Source organism: Salvelinus alpinus, chromosome 21 (genome assembly GCF_045679555.1).
Source record: "Salvelinus alpinus chromosome 21, SLU_Salpinus.1, whole genome shotgun sequence".
Lineage (NCBI taxonomy): Eukaryota > Metazoa > Chordata > Actinopteri > Salmoniformes > Salmonidae > Salvelinus > Salvelinus alpinus.
The window spans coordinates 12,823,551-12,840,839 of record NC_092106.1 but is presented as its reverse complement, the minus strand read 5'-3'; the positions used below and the strand labels follow the sequence as shown (position 1 = coordinate 12,840,839).

Sequence of the window (17,289 nt, the reverse complement as noted above, 5' to 3'; positions counted from 1 at the left end):
AAAGCCCATTTATTGTAGTCTTCAACATCAATTTCGGTTTAATATAATCCAATTTGAAAGAAAGGTTCTGTCACTTTAGTGGCAATAGCGCAGTCACTTTTAAAAAAATTATACAATCACACGGTGGCGCTGTAGAGTGTGAAACACGGGTCCGTGGTGTTTTTGTAAAACATCAATGGGTAGAGTAAATTTCCATGTCCGGGCGTCTGTGCCAATAGGCTCGCTCAGAAGGCAGGGCCAGCGATTGGAGTTGGGAGAGGAACCCAGTAAGTGCACAGTCAACTAAAGCATAAAGATTACAAACAATTTATTGAAATCGTTCTTTACTGCTCCGTCTTGTTTTTTTGTTTTATTTTATCATAAGCGGATTGACTCGTACAAGTATTTGCATCAAGAAGACCACTTGCCCGCATCGCATCATCGCTCCGTCCAATGTTCATGAAGACATTCTGAAATTACATGTTCTTCCATATTTCTCTGGGATTGGATTACACAAAAGGCGGCACGGACTCACATAATTATTCACTCTTCTCATTGGTGAGTTCACTCTATATTCCCTATACCGTTATTTATGGGGACTTGATGTTTTGTTGATTGTTAATGGTTAATAATTAATTAATCTCCGCGCGTGCATGTCTCGGAAGTCTTCTTCGTTTTCAAATCCAAGAAATGGGATCAATTAGTATGAACAAGATACGAAACAATTCAGATCTATTGAAAAATAACTGCAGATAATATTTTGAAATAGGCTATTTATATGCATGTAATATATTAAATGAATTGCAGTGCCTGCAGTAACCTATGGTTCAATCAAGACCACCCTTACAAGCCCCTCTGCATTGCCGAATCATTACGTTCTGAGTCAGATGTATACCATTGTATTCTGCTTGTGGTGTGGAAACATGATCTGGGTTTTATTTAAAGGTAAACTATGAAATATCTGTGTCCGGTGTAGTAGAGCCATATACCCACCTTCTATCGTGTTCTGTGCGGCAATAGTTTTTTCCTATTCATCTCTACAGTAATACATTTCAAAAACGCGCCCTGCATTTTTATACGACGCATGCCTGCAATGAACCACCTTGTACTGTCATGTAGGCTAGCTGTCAGCATCCTTTGATATGGCAAAGTGAACAGTCAACTGGAATAGTATAGGTGCGGCTGAAAGGAAGTGTAGTTTCCCTACTGTATCCTATTGTAATGGAATGATATAAAGCACATCAGTTCTGTGGACCTTCCTTCTGGCCATATGGGAATGGGTCAAGAAAGACCTCAGGCCAGGGCTGGTATGGAGGGATTGACACTAACATTATGCAGAATATATGACTGGTTTGTAAGCCTAATAATATGGTAATACTATGGTAATACAATGACTTGCGGGTTCTGATACTCTGGTAGGATGGCTGAGATATGTGTCCAGACCAGCGTCCAGACATTGACCCCAGATGTCCCCCACACTATACACTTATCCTCTTGTTAGAAACCAATGATTGTTGAGGCTGGGGATGATGATGAGGATGCATCAAATTTCTTGTCATCCCATCATGGCCATTTCTTTGCCATACTTATGCGCCCTGACATGGTGTTGTCACCATTAGGCAAAATATGTGACTCAGCAGCCCGTCTGAAAGGCATCGATGAATGTAATACATTGACAGGTGGTGCGTATCTGCTGTATTGATCTGTTTCTCCGCCCTGAGACAGAGAACAGGGGTAGATCTCAATTGCGTTGTCCTCGCGTCCTCTCTAATCTCTCCTCGTCTCCTTCTCAAACCCCATTGGATGAGAAAGCCAGAGGTCCCTCCCCTCCTTGAGGCCAAAGTGTTGACAACTCAAGACAAGTTTTACATCGACGTCACCCACCCGTGAAAAACTCCCACCGTCAAATGTGCAAAGCAAGGCTAGGAATGATCTCTCGAGTACCCTATGTATTTGTAATTGAAAATAAAAAAAGCGGTTTAAATGCTTGAGTTGACATATAGGTATGCATATCATGTATCGATAAACAACAGTGCGTGAACATTCTTTACACGTGTCTTGATTGCATACCTTACATTCTTGAGCACAGCGAGTCATGTTATTTCGGGGGTCTGTCAGTCTGTTGGCCTCTGAGTGCTATGGTTTCCCCTCCTTGGTGTCACATTCCGAGTATTAACATGGGGACAGTGTGGCTTAGCCCAGGATCCAGGACCACCTGCCTGGATAGCTAGACAGCTGCATGGGCAGGAATCTCTAGGGCTGGGCTGGGTCTGACCTGGGTGCAGCACTGTGGTACAATGACTTTAAACTTAGGTCTATTGTCTTGGCTGGTATCAGACCATTTTAATGCAGTCAGTAAGAAATGGATGAGGATTTGGTTGAGGAATAAGCAACTGATTGCCTGGCAACCTCTCATCTCCCCAAACTGTTTCCCCTTCCTTTTAGTTAGATTGCAGCATTTAAAGTTGGCACCGTTTTGTTAGCCAGACGGACACACGGAGGGACAGACCAGCTGGGCTCACAAAGGGAGGGGGTCAAAGGTAATCCAATCAGTGGCGAGCTGAGCGGCAGCCAGCAGTGGAGGGCGTTGCTCCCTTTGTGATAATCAGGGTGTGACTGCTGAACAACGGGCTGAACTTCCACCCCGCTCTGACCGGCAGTGTTTGAATATACTGTTTAGGGTTTTGGCCTTGTAACTTCCAGTCGAGAACATGGGAGGGGTCTTTTTTGTCTCTGAAACCAGCCCAGTGATATATAGGTTACTAAAGGAAGTTACTTTGGGATGTGCTATTTTTGTCAGCCTCTTGACAATTCTCATGTTTGTACTCTGAGTCTGTGTGAAAGGGACTATGCTCTACTAGTAACCTAGCATTAATTATAGCAATCTATTTTAGTGGCTAAATTAATCACAGAAGAAAGAGGGGGAGAGAAAGAGAGAGATGGGAATTAGCCAACGGGGGGAAAAAGCTATTTGTCTCCTGTTTCTCTCTATGCCCGACAGAAAAATCCTCAGGTCATTGGAAATGATTACATCAACATGTGCATAGCTTTGAGCCAGAAGATTCTCTTGTCTTCCTCAATTTGTATTTCTGTCAGCTGCTGTGGCCCACAATTTTGTACACAGACATTCGTACATCAGGACTTGCTTATCTTTTCTGTGCCTATATGCTAAGTTGAGTGATTGGTTTTCTTGCTAGTTAATTGCATTCAGCCTATTGTGTCATTTTCATTAGAGCACTCAATGGCTATGTACAGTGCATTCGGAAAGTATTCAGACCCCTTGACTTTCTCCACATTTTGTTACGTGACAATCTTATTCTAAAATGGATTATATTGTTTTTTTCCCTTCATCAATCTTTCATCAAGCATCCCTCTGTACTTTGCTCTGTTCATCGTTCCCTCGATCCTGACTAGTCTCCCAGTGCCTGCCGCTGAAAACATCCCACAGCATGATGCTGCCACCACCATGCTTCACCATAGGGTTGGTGCCAGGTTTCATCCAGAAGTGACGCTTGGCATTCAGGCCAAAGAGTTCAATCTTGGTTTCATCAGACCAGAGAATCTTGTTTCTTTTGGCAAACACAAGCGTGCTGTCATATCATGCCTTTTACCGAGGAGTGGCTTCCGTCTTGCCACTCTACCATGAACTCTGATTGGTAGAGTGCTGCAGAGATGGTTGTCCTTGTTGAAGGTTCTCCCATCTCCTCAGAGGAACTCTGGAGCTCTGTCCGAGTGACCATCGGGTTCTTGGTCACCTCCCTGACCAAGGCCCTTCTCCCCCGATTTCTCAGTTTGGCCAGGCGGCCAGCTCTAGGAAGAGACTTAGTGGTTCCAAACTTCTTCCATTTAAGAATGATGGAGGCCACTGTGTTCTTGGGGACCTTCAATGCTGTAGACATTTTTGGTACACTTCCCCAGATCTGTGCCTCGACACAAACCTGTCTCGGAGCGCTACGTACAATTCCTTCGACCTCACGGCTTGGTTTTTGCACTGACATGCACTGTCAACTGTGAGACCTTATATAGACAGGTGTGTGCCTTTCCAAATCATGTATAATCAATTGAATCTACCACAGATGGACTCCAATCAAGTTGTAGAAACATCTCAAGGATGATCAATGGAACAGGATGCACCTGAGCTCAATTTCGAGTCTCATATCAAATGGTCTGAATACTTTATGTTTTTAATAAATTAGCAAAAACGTCTAAACCTGTTTTTGCTTTGTCACGGGCTATTGTGTGTAGATTGATGAGGGGGGGAAATCATTTGATCAATTTTAGAATAAGGCTGTAACGTAACAAAATGTGGAAAAAGTCAAGAGGTCTGAATACTTTCCGAATGAACTCTGTCCAACAGGCATATAAGAAATGTATGAGTTTGTGTTTGTATGAGTGAAGCGATTGGTGCGTGAGAGCAATCATACAATTTTGTTTGCGTCTGCCGATTTCCCCTGGTAATCAGTGTTGGTTAAGGGCTTGTAAGTAAGCATTTCACGGTAAGGTCTACACTTGTTGTATTCGGCGCATGTGAAAAACAAAGTTTGATTTGATTCTTCCGCTTCAGTGACATTTTGGCTGCAGATAACAAGTGAATTGCTGTTTCTTAGCAAGGCCAAGTAGGATGTGGTCGGTGTGTGTATGAATGCTATGCCATCGGTGAAATAAAAAAATGGGTGTGACAAACAAGTGCAATCCTCAAAAGATGATTGGGGTCGTGATCTTGTGTGATACACAGGCTCACGGTTGAACAGGTCTGACTCTGTGCTGCGTGGTGGGCTAAGTTTGAGGTAGAGCTCTGTGTCTTCTGACAGGAGAGAAGTGGAGCTTACCGGGACTTTCTGAACCACAATCTGCCAAGCACAGAGCACGCTATTCATCTCGCGCCGTCAAGAGTGGAGAGAAGGGAGACAGCGGGGGTGTGGGTAGGGTTGATGAGGCTGGGTGCTTTTTCGATGGGGTTGGGGTTGAATTGGATGGCTTCACAGGCTGAATTATCCCAACTCATCCAGGCAAGCAACTCTGAACAGAGAGGAAGGTAGCAGCCAGCAGGGAAGGACTTTTTCTGGGGTTAACAGAAGCAGTAGGTCCCTGCTAGGTTTTGTGTGTGTGTGTGTGTCTTGGTGTGCATATCTCTGTGTGTCTCAGAGCACGTCTCTGCTCTGTCAAGCGTCTAATTTTGGAACATTTGAGATGAAATTCTCCATCAGGGCCTGTCACTCTAATCACATCTGAGACGGACCTGAAGATTGACCCCTGCTCCGTCATGTTCTCCCTCACCTGGGAGGAGCAGAGGACATTATCACAGTTCCTCATTTGATATTCCAGAGAAAACGACTCTAGCTATAAGCTTAGCAATCAAGCTCAAGACATGAGTAGTCATTGAGGTTTCAATCTTTCTTCATTTGGAACAACACAGTTCAGGACACAGATCTGAGGCAGCTTTCCAAAATCACGACACCAGCACCTACTCAAAATCTGTTGGGATGACACCAGTCAAACTTCTTTTCCTCATCTGAAGATACTTGACTGAAGATACTTGACTGAAGATACTTGACTGAAGATACTTGTCTGAAAGGAACTCTATATTGTTTAGTATATGCCTTTGTCTTTGGGTATTATGCCTTTGAAAACAGTGCTTTAGAAGCAATGTTTTCTACCTTTCAAGCCAGGCAGAGAGCAGAAATTGAAGAGACCGCTTTAGAAGAGACAGCTAATTGAGATCCAAAGCAGATGTGAGTGATCCCTCCAGCTGTGTAGAAAGTCAGAGACAATGACTCATGCCCGGAGAAAAGGTTACAACATCAAAGTTACGTCTGAGATTCACTCTGGCTGCACATCATCTCTGTACATCATCTCTTATCCGGTTTCCATCCATTTTAGGCTTGCTTAAATATATTTGTTGGGAGAGTCTGCTGGCTTTGGATGACTTCTGGTTGTAAATTTGCAAACGAGGCATGCTCCTTTCTCTTTTTATGGCCATTACTTACCGTAGCCATGGCTGATGGTATCACAGCCAATTTGGCGCATCTGGTTCGACACGAGATCTTCGGCATGCTCTTGCTCCCACTTCACCTCGTACTCTCCGCCCCTCTCTGCCCTCCCCTGCCCCTCTCAGCCCTGCCTCCCGGTGTGCCTGTCTGAAAACCCCCAGCTTCTCCCCAGATGTGGCCGAGTCACCCAGCTGTTACGCAGAGTTCCACTGGGAAGGAGAAAGAAGGGGATTGGGAGAGAAGGATGGAAGGAAGGAGGAGGGATAGATTGGGAGGGAAAGATACATCTCTCTTATTTCACAATCAACACCAATCCTTCAGCTGCAGAAGAGGCCAGATCCTAGTTGTTTGCTCCCATCGGGTCTAGAATGTGTTACTCTTGACCCCAAACGGCTGGGTGGTTTCCTTTTCAAGATGTCCGACCATGTTTTCCTCCACAGAGGGTGTGGGAACTGCATGGGAACCAAGTTGAAGTGGAAGGTTATTGCTGTGTGATGCAGAATCAGAAAGAAACCTGGTCACATTGCCTGGGAACTGCATACATTCACCGTATGAAGATGTACAGTAGGCCTACAGGCATACATGGTCAGGTCCCATTATTGGTGTCTGACAGGGACAATCATGGTTGCTCATTGAAGATAGCCTACTACTTAGTCATAAATTAGTCATAGAAACACATTATTCTGCCGATTCTGCAGATCGTTGCACTTTAAACTGAGGACCTGCTGTATCCATAAGAAACCGCAGGGATTTGAATGGAGAAGTTGGCCTTTTCAGGACATTGACTACAGCTAACAAGCCTGCCTGCCTGCCTGCCTCCCTGCCTCCCAATGCCCCCCTCTGGCCGACCCTGCCCTGTGACTGTCTGTCACTCACATAGACCTAATGCCTCGGCATCTAGCATTATCGAACGGGTGGAAGTGGTCGTTACAAGACAGGGAGTCTGCCCCTACAGACAAACAGACCTGCCATTGTTTGTTGTGCTTGCACGATGAGCACTGGGGCCATCCAGGGTTTCAGTCAGTAGGCCAGTCCACAGAGAGAGGGAGAGAGAGAGGGAGAGAGCCAGAGAGCTCTGGCCAGACAGGGCTCCAGGGCTGCATTGCATCCATCACTGGGGATCAATTAACAGTAGCAGCAGCAGCAGAGAAGTGTCCTCTGCTCACACACCAGACCAGTGCACTCTCTCTGCCCATAGGCTGAGGAAGCACTAATACAGAAGGCTGAGATGGAGGGGGCATGGTGAGGGAATTGAAGAGGAAGAGAGGAGAGGGGATAGAAGGCTGCGGGAGCATTAGATTGTGTCTGCTGATATCTTCAGCACCCATCCTGAGTAATGAAAGCTTACAGGGACAAAGGAAAGGAGCACGAGTTGAGCTATGCTGGAGAGGACATGATAGATTTTGTAGAGAGGTGGGATGGTGGGAAGGAAGAGAGAGAGAGACAGACAGACAGCGAGACAGACAGACAGCTAATACATAGTGCATATGGGCCATGGGAGGTTTTCCCATTCTTCCCATTCCTCCTCTACATACTACATGTCTACCCATCATTCTAGTAGGTTATTCTAGTAGGAGTCTCGCTCATAAAGCCAGCCACCATTGCTCCCCCTCCTTATTCATACGATCTCCTTCCACCTGCTTGTAGCCTATAGTAGTAGTACACAATCTCACAAGGCCTTCCACCAGCTAAGCCAAGTGAATAGCAGTCTCGTGTTACTGTAATCCCAGTCCCAAGTCTCGTGCAGGAAGCCTGGAATCGAGGCTAAGTAGCTAAGTGAATATGAATACCATACTGTATGTCGGTCAGTTCATGTTTCCGGTTCCTGTGCTGTTGTTGACATGGAGGGGCCTGTGTGTTACAGTTCCGGCTGCTCAACATGGGGAATTTGTTATTGCTCCAGCTTCCTGGCTTGGCATTCCAAGAAACCCAGAGGAAAATCATAACCCCAAACGGCACCCTCCCTCCCTCCACCCTCCCTCCCTCCCTCCTCCCTCCCTCCTCCTCCCTCCTCCCTCCCTCCTCCTCCCTCCTCCCTCCCTCCTCCTCCCTCCTCCCTCCCTCCTCCCTCCCTCCTCCTCCCTCCTCCCTCCTCCCTCCTCCCTCCCTCCTCCCTCCCTCCCTCCTCCCTCCCTCCTCCCTCCCTCCTCCCTCCCTCCTCCCTCCCTCCACCCTCCCTCCTCCCTCCTCCCTCCCCCACCCTCCCTCCTCCCTCCCTCCTCCCTCCCTCCTCCCTCCCTCCACCCTCCCTCCTCCCTCCCCCTCCCTCCTCCACCCTCCCTCCTCCCTCCCTCCTCCCTCCCTCCTACCCTCCCTCCTCCCTCCCTCCACCCTCCCTCCTCCCTCCCTCCTCCCTCCCTCCACCCTCCCTCCCTCCCTCCTCCCTCCCTCCACCCTCCCTCCACCCTCCCTCCTCCCTCCCTCCTCCCTCCCTCCACCCTCCCTCCTCCCTCCTCCCTCCCTCCCTCCCTCCTCCCTCCCTCCACCCTCCCTCCACCCTCCTCCTCCCTCCACCCTCCCTCCACCCTCCCTCCACCCTCCTCCTCCCTCCACCCTCCCTCCACCCTCCCTCCACCCTCCTCCTCCCTCCACCCTCCCTCCTCCCTCCCTCCACCCTCCCTCCACCCTCCACCCTCCCTCCTCCCTCCCTCCACCCTCCCTCCACCCTCCCTCCACCCTCCCTCCACCCTCCTCCCTCCACCCTCCCTCCTCCCTCCCTCCACCCTCCCTCCACCCTCCACCCTCCCTCCTCCCTCCCTCCACCCTCCCTCCACCCTCCCTCCTCCCTCCCTCCACCCTCCCTCCTCCCTCCCTCCACCCTCCCTCCACCCTCCCTCCACCCTCCCTCCTCCCGCTCCTCCTCCCGACTGCATGTCTTTGAACCCTCAATCCCCGCCACAACCACACTGCTCCTTTCATAAGGGGTTCTGTTGACATCCTCACAGCAGCCTCGCACAATGCTTCTCTCCACTGTCACAAAGGAAGCTGTTCAGGTCTGCCTGGTCCATGTCTCTGGTCCATGTCTCTGGTCCATGTCTCTGGTCCATGTCTCTGTGTGGCTGTGCTGCTGTCGTTGGACTGGACATTCGTCTTGGTGTGGTTAGCTGGCTAGCTGTTCTGTCTCGCTCTATGACTCTGTATGAGATCTGGTGGGTGGAGGAGATGCTTGACATGCTGTACTCTTTCCATCCACTGCCTGTGTCCATTTCCATAGAAACAGGGTTTGACAGACAGCGCAGCACAGTTCCAATCCCACAGCAGCAGCAGCAGCCACACACACACATGGTGTCGGTGGCATGAATGTAGCCGGCAGTTGGGAGATATGCCTATCATGTCTCCTTGTCGTTTTTTTAGCTCACTACTACACTGTGTATATGTGTGTGTGTGTGTGTGTGTGTGTGTGTGTGTGTGTGTGTGTGTGTGTGTGTGTGTGTGTGTGTGTGTGTGTGTGTGTGCGTGTGCGTGTGTGTTTGTGTGTGTCTGCCCTTACTGAACTCCTCTGTGGTTAGTATTGGCAGGAGATTGTTGCTGTTCCAGTTCAGCTGATGAATCTAACTGATTCGGAGGAAAATCCCTGCTTGTGATTCATGGCAGCAGAGTGTTCTCCTCCCTCAGACAGATCTTGTGTACTCCCCCCGTCTGGCTTGCCATTTAAAATGCAGCTACATGACTAACAAGGTGTTTAAGTCACAATGTGATCTTCATGGTATATAGCTACACACATTTCATCGGGCAGAGAGGAATCTCACAGAACAGCTCAGATCCCAAGGCTGTAGCTAGTAGGCTAGACATCCTGTGCCTATATTCATAGTGCGCTACGGAGTAGGAGTGCTGATCTAGGATCAGTTTTGAATATGATTAGGCTATATGGACAGGGGGGACCTGATCCTAGATCAGCAGTCGTACTCTGAGCTTTATGAATACGGTCACTGATCTTTTTTGTTTTAGTTTTTTTCCCATTTACTACGAGCTGCTGCTTTTTGGGAATCCCAATCCAACGGAGGGGAGTCTCACATTTCCAAACATATCCAAATATATAAGTAGTAAAGTGGCGCCTGAGGCCCCTCCTTGAACTGGTGAAATTAAAGTAATATACTATGACTCTCTGGCTCTGTAGGAGACCTCATTTCCATCGCTGAGTGATTCATTTTACTGTGTGGGTATTCACTAATAAAATAACATCATCGCTGCCATACCATGAGGCACTTAAGAGCCACTCTCTTCCATTCCGTCATGTGGAAATGCAATGTCGGTTGTTTTCCCATTCCTCAATACGATCTCTCTCAGAAGCATTGTGCTTTTTTTTAAGTACAGGAATGTGTGATCTGATCGACGTACTGTTTGTCGCCATCTCTGTCTCTTTCTCTGGGCAGTCTCAATTTAACAAGCAGATAGGAGTTGGACCAGACACGCCTGTTGTGTCTGTACTGTGCAGGTGTGTCTGTGGTTGTGTTCAAGCGTCCTCCATTCCTCTCTCTCCATGGTGGTGTGTGATCTTCCCTGAGTCATGCTACTCTGCCTGGCCCTGCTTCTATCTGGGTCCCGGGCCCTTATCTAATGCAATCTGTCTATCTAATATTCAGCCATGCTGCCCCCAGGGAGAGGAGATGGCCATGGCCTCCCTCCCTCACATCGATCCGATCCAAGAGGAGAGTGAAGGGGAGAGTGCATGCCTGGCGGTAAACTACAGTCTTTCCTGGAAGACTCTCCAGGCCGTTGCATGGAAAGCCGACCAAGCTTAGATTAACAGGAGTAGGAGGCATACAGGGCTGCTCGTATAAAGATATTTAGCTATGATGGTATTTATGAGTTACTTTATTATAGAAAGCTCCATTCATTTCAGAGGAAGTAGATGGATAGAGTGGGGGGTAGAGTTGAAAAAATATATCCAGAAACTATAGGCCTAGCATGTATTAAGATTTCGAGTATGTTCAGGTAGCATTACACTATGCCCAAACATGGCCCTAAATGACTGACTGCCCAACACTAAATCAGACTTCTCCCACCTCCAGAATGTTACACGTTATCAAGATATTTAATTATTTATATTCTAGTGTTATAAGGATGTTGTAATACTACCCCAGCGGTCTAAAGCACTGCATCTCAGTGCAAGGAGCGCCACTACAGTCCCTGGTTTGAATCCAGGCTGTATCACATCCGGCCGTAATTGGGAGTCTCATAGGGCGGCGCACAATTGGCCCAGCGTCGTCCGGGTTTGGCCGGTGTAGGCCGTCATTGTAAATAAGCATTTGTTCTTAACTGACTTGCCTAGTTAAATAAAGGATAAATACAAATACAAATAAAATACTGAACCAAAGCCATGCTAATGCCACTTGCTAACACTGACTTCACTGACCCAGCCCTACTTGCATTCCCTTAACACTTACAGTAAGTTGCTCCTTTCTATCCCTCTGCAGACAGTGCAGTCTCTCTAACCCCCCATTCACCATTGTACTCGTCCTCTGAGAGACTGGGCCAAGGCCTTGCGTAACAACTCCCCCATCCATGCCCCGTCCCTGCTTATTCTCTGGCAGTGAAATTAGGTCTTTGGCCCACTTGTCTCCTCCTCCCTCTCTCACTCTCCTCCCTCCCTCCCGCTTGCTCTCTCTCTCTCTCTTTCGTGCGCTCTCTCTCTCTCTCTCTCTCTCTCTCTCTCTCTCTCTCTCTCTCTCTCTCTCTCTCTCTCTCTCTCTCTCTCTCTCTCTCTCTCTCTCTCTCTCTCTCTCTCTCTCTCTCGCTCTCTGCCTTTCTGTGTTTCTGCTCCCTGTTACGAGTATCATGTGAGAATAGTCAGATAGACACTCATTTTTCTTCCATAACTACACATTTTCAAGCTGAAGTGGATGTGGACTGAGAGACAGGTATGATTATGATTAGTACAGAGTATGACTATGAAACAGATTCTCTGCTGTGTTGTTGTCTGTTTCTGCTGTCCGTTGTGTTGTGAGCCTGTAGGGCCACACATGGTCCTCTGGGCCTCACTAGGAGGAGGATGTGCTGGTGTCCAGGTGCTTTCCAGTTGGTCCATTCTAGAAGAGATTTCTGGGGAAAACTCTGGCTGTGGCTGGCTCAGTTGATGTTCGTCTAATGGGACGTGGTGGAAGTTGCTGCAAAAATGTTGTCAGTGTTGGTATAGGGGGAAATCACATGACATGACAGACACGCTCTCCTACAGATGGTTGGTTGGCATTTTCTGCTTCCTGTGGCCTGTCATCCTCGTCTTCATCCTCATCATCATTCTCCAGTGCTCCCTCTAAGCCATGTGCTAGTCCTGGAGTAAGCCAGGTGGGTTGTCACGGGAGACTGCATGAGGCTCAGTGTTAAGAACCGGGGATAGATGACCACATGCCGTGGGTTTGAGGAAAACTCCTCTCCTCAAATCCCTGTTCGCCCCTCTCCCCAGCCTACAGCTGGCTGTGTTTGGTTGGGGAGCAGTGGAGGGGGAGGGGAGGGGGAGGGAGGGTCAATGAAAACACAGCTGGTCTGACCCCCTCCAAAACCTGCTGCTGTCACAAAAGACCCCTGTCAAGCGTTTGGAGAGGTGGCCTAGCTGCCTGCCTGCATCTGCATCTCTTACCCTCCCCTGTTCACTTCCTCCCCCTTTCTCTCTCTTCATTGTGTCCCCCCAGACCCCACCCAGCTGTTCCAGAGTTTTCACTTTCCTTCTCCCCCGACTGAACAAACCTGATTACACACACACACTTACGCACACACACACACACACACACACACACACACACACACACACACACACACACACACACACACACACACACACACACACACACACACACACACACACACACACACACACACACACACACACACACACACACTTATGCATGCAGACACACTTACGCACATACTCATTATCCCTGAGTGACATATAAAAAAAAACACCTTATGGAACAGTGGGGACTGTGAAGCAACACAAACATAGGCACAGACACGTGCATACACACACACACACACACACACACACACACACACACACACACACACACACACACACACACACACACACACACACACACACACACACACACACACACACACACACACACACACACACACACATAAACTGCATTCATTTTGCTGGACCCCAGGAAGAGTAGCTGCAGTCTCTGCTGCAGCTAATGGGGATCCATAATAAATAGAAATACACACCTATACAATCCCCCTTGAGACAAATGTTTGATCAGTCATACCAAAGGCTGTGGCTTAGTATTGGCTGTGTGCCTCTGAGGCCTCCAGGACTGGTAGAAGCCTGGAGCTGTAGTTACAATCCAGTGGCTGGCTGTGAGGCCTCGAGGGTGGGCTGCTGCGTGCTGGCCTGATGCCACACCCTCCCTCCCCTCCCCTATCCCATTGTTCCAATCTCTGACAAGTTGCAAGTGCCTCTCTATTCACGCTGATGGTGGGGGGTGGGCGGGCCTTTGTGTGGCAGCCATTGCGTCGGACACACGCTCTCATTTGATAGACGCGTGCTGACAAAAGAGAAAAGGGGGACACTTCGGTTAATTATTTGCGGCGCTACAGTGAAAAGGGGAGAAGCGGCGGCCATCTGTGATTCGTGCTTCTAATCTGTGCTTTGCCCACACTGTGGACCCACACTCCTCCCATGATCCCTCCCTCCCTCTCTGCCCCAAAATCCCTGCTTTTGTCCTGGCACGCTTGTTTAGGGAGTATTGTCATTGTTGTGGTTAGCCTGTCTTCTCACTGGGTTTTGGGAGTGGACAGACATGGTGTTGTAAGTGTCCTGGGCTCTGAGTTATTCCTCTCTGCCGTGGCCATTCTGTAAGGCAGAGAAGGTCGACGTTCTCTCCTCTCACTTCCTTTCCTCCTCTCTCATCTCCTCTCTTCTCCTCTCTGCCTGAAGAGCTGAAAGTGTCATTTGTTGATCCTGGGCCACTCTTCACTCTGACGCTTTGTCTCATAGCAACGAGACTAAACGTCTGATCTCTCTCTGTCTCATAGCAACGAGACTAAACAACTGGTCTGATCTCTCTTTGTCTCATAGCAACGAGACTAAACAACTGGTCTGATCTCTCTCTGTCTCATAGCAACGAGACTAAACAACTGGTCTGATCTCTCTCTCTCTCTCTCACTAGATGAGTGCTTTGACTGGCACCTGCTCCTCTGCCCTGGTACAAGTGTACATAGACATTGACACACGGCAGCCCTGGTGTAGCCCACTAAATGCTTGAATCTCTGTTTATCTGCACCAATCAGGCCATTCGTTTGGGATCAATACCGTTTTTGTAGCCCGTCAAGGTCATTCAGGGAACAAGGCTCAAGTCTAAAACACCACCTACCAAACTGCAATCGATGTTGTTGAAGACAATTACCTCTCCTCTTATAGGGTGCAGTGACAGTTCTGAACGAAACATTTTGACTGGCCTTTTTTTAAGTCGGCCTGTTTTTGCGTGGCACCAGATGTTCGTTGACAAGTCTGGCCCCGCTGGGCACAGACGTCAATTCAACATCTATTCCACGTTGGTTCAACGTAGTTTAATAGAAATGACTTGGAAACAACGTTGATTCAACCAGTGTGTGCCCAGTGGTGATTTTCTGCACGAACACTCTCCGTTAAATGTAGGATTGGCTAGGGGATGTGACTGGCTGCTTGTCTTTAGGCTGCTGCTGCCGGGAGCCCCGCTGTTCTCATTGCCCTAGAAAATTCTGCAAGCTTTTCTCTCAGCTTCCAGTGAGAGCGCCCGCCTGTAGACAGACAGTGGAGGGAGACAGAGTCACAGAGACATGCTGACTTAAAAGCTTATCGATCTCTCAGAGCTAGCCTGACTCCACTGCCCACCCGTCCAGGGTGAAAGCATTCCTGGCTGCCTCGCATCGCATGTGTGGGTTCACTTGGGGCCAAGGGTCACAGGCAAAGAGGGACCTGGCTTTATGGTATTTTTTGGCACGTGGGGGTGATTCTATGGGGCTCACTCAGCCTCCTTTGTGTCCCCCTCCTGTCTGGTCCCGTACCCCACCTCCACCCCCCACCACCCGGCAGCTGTCCCCCCTCCATTAACATGACAAAGTGGCGTGGTTCTGTTCCCCACCAGGGACGCTGCTAGCTGTCATGGTGGGGCCATTTGGGCCAGCCCAGCCCTGCTGTGGGCCATCTGTGTTTGGCCTCTACTCTTACTCTCTCCTCTCCTACTGTGAGTCACTCAGAGCAGAGCAGGGTGTGACAGACAGTCAGACCACTGCGGCCTCCTAGAATACCATGAGGTAATTCACTTTATACCCAATCAGAGCGAGACAAAGTTAAACATGACATTGTCACTCCAACTACAGCCTTAGAGGGACGGTGTAAGAATGTGAGTGTCGTTTTTAAACCAGAGCCGCATGAGGGATTGGTATGGCCCAGACAGACACAGAGATACCCAGTCACCACTGCCTCTCCATCTTTCCACATTGAAGAGGGGCGTGTGGATGAGAAAGGTGGGGATGAGATGGGGAAGGAGAGGGAGGGACAGGAAGTCAGTCAAGTGATGTCATGCGTGAAACCTGTTGAGGAAGAAAGTGGAGGTTGTAGGAACTTGTCTTTTGGTAGCACTTTGTTTTCTTCTCACAAGTCTCTTGCGGTCAGTTAACTGCTTTAGGGGATGTTGTGAAATATATGTTCTGGATGTTTCCATACTGAATGTGATGCATAGGAAATATCCTGGGGCTTGAAAGCCACACCTTCCTCTCTGCTGAAATAAAATGTTGTCATATATTTCTACACTGTTATTGATATGTACTCTTATTTCCCAGCACCGTGTAGCAGTTAGTTCATCCCGTGACTAACTCGAATGCATCCCTAGTGATCTCACTATGTGCCTCTAGGACGGTTCAGCCTATCATATCCCAGGATTAGATTCACACACCCTCAGTAATACACCCGTTGCTTGACCCTGCGATGTTATTTCTCAGTCCTGGATGTAAATGTGGTTCTCGGCCGGCAGTGGAAATCTTTAATTAAAAGTGAACGCTGTTCTCTGAGGAGACCCTAATCATAGAAAAAGGAGTACTAGGATTACTTCACTGATATTATCCCTGACCCGGTCTGTAATACCAACTTGCCCCGTAGGACTCACTTATATAGCCATTAAATGCTTTGAAAGGCTGGTCATGGCTCACATCAACACCATCATCCCAGACAGCCTGGACCCACTCCAATTCTCATACCGCCCCAACAGATGACACAATCGCTATTGCGCTCCACACGGCCCTCACCCACCTGGACAAAAGGAATACCTATGTAAGAATGGTGTTCATTTACTACAGCTCAGCATTCAACACCATAGTCCCCTCAAAGCTCATCACCAAGCTCAGGACCCTGGAGCTGAACACCTCCCTCTTTAACTGGATCCTGGACTTCCTGACATACCGCCTCCTGGTTGTGAGGGTAGGGAACAACATATCCGCAACACTGACCCTCTACACGGGGGCCCCTCAGAGGTGTGTGCTTAGTCCCCTTCTGTACTCCCTGTTCACCCACGAATGCATGGTCGTGCAAGACTCCAACACCATCATCATGTTTGATGACGACACGAAAGTGGTAGGACTGATCACTGATGATGATGAGACAGCCTATAGGTAGGAGGTCAGAGACCTGACAGTGTGGTGCCAGGACAACAACCTCCTCTTCAACGCCAGCAAGACAAATAAGCTGATCGTGGATTACCGGAAACGGAGGGACAAGCACATCCCCATCCACATCAATGGGGCTGCAGTGGAACGGGTTGAGAGCTTCAAGTTCCTCTGTGTCCACATCACTAAGGAATGAACATGGTCCACACACACTCACAGAGTTGTGAAGAGGGCACAACAGCGCTTCTTCCGCTTCAGGAGGCTGAAAAGCTTTGGCATGGGCACTCAGATCCTCAAAATTCTACACCATTGCTGCACCATTGAGGGCATCTTGACTGTCTGCATCCCCGCTTGGTACGGCAACTGCAAGGCCCTCAACTCTACAATGGGTGGTGAGCACATCCCTGTACATCACTGGGGCCAAGCTCGCTGCTATCCAGGACCTCTATACCAGGCGGTGTCAGAGGAAGGCTGCAGAAATTGTCAGACTCCAGTCTCCCAATCCATAGACTGTTCTCTCTACCGCATGGCAAATAGTACCAGTGCACCAAGTCTGGAACCAACAGGACCCTGAACAGCCTCTATCCCCAAACCATAAGACCGCTAAACAAGACTGCTAAATAGCTGATCAAATGGCTACCCGGACGACCTGCATTGACCTTTTTTGCACTAACTCTCTTGCACTGACTCTATGCACACACACTGGACTCTTACCGACACACTCACACATATTTAC

The 17,289-nt window shown here is 48.7% G+C and overlaps 1 protein-coding gene across 2 annotated transcripts in view; it reads left to right on the top strand.

The window, feature by feature from the left end:
- The first annotated feature begins 202 nt into the window (after positions 1–202).
- Positions 203–17,289, top strand: part of LOC139547851 (numb-like protein) — a 62,373-nt gene continuing 45,286 nt past the window's right edge. Inside the window, exon 1 of one of the 2 annotated variants that reach the window (XM_071356986.1) lies at positions 203–537. In XM_071356986.1, the coding sequence (XP_071213087.1) occupies positions 460–537 (78 nt within the window). In that variant the 5' untranslated portion in view covers positions 203–459. The remainder of the gene's footprint in view (positions 538–17,289) is intronic. The other variant, XM_071356985.1, reaches the window with a different exon arrangement.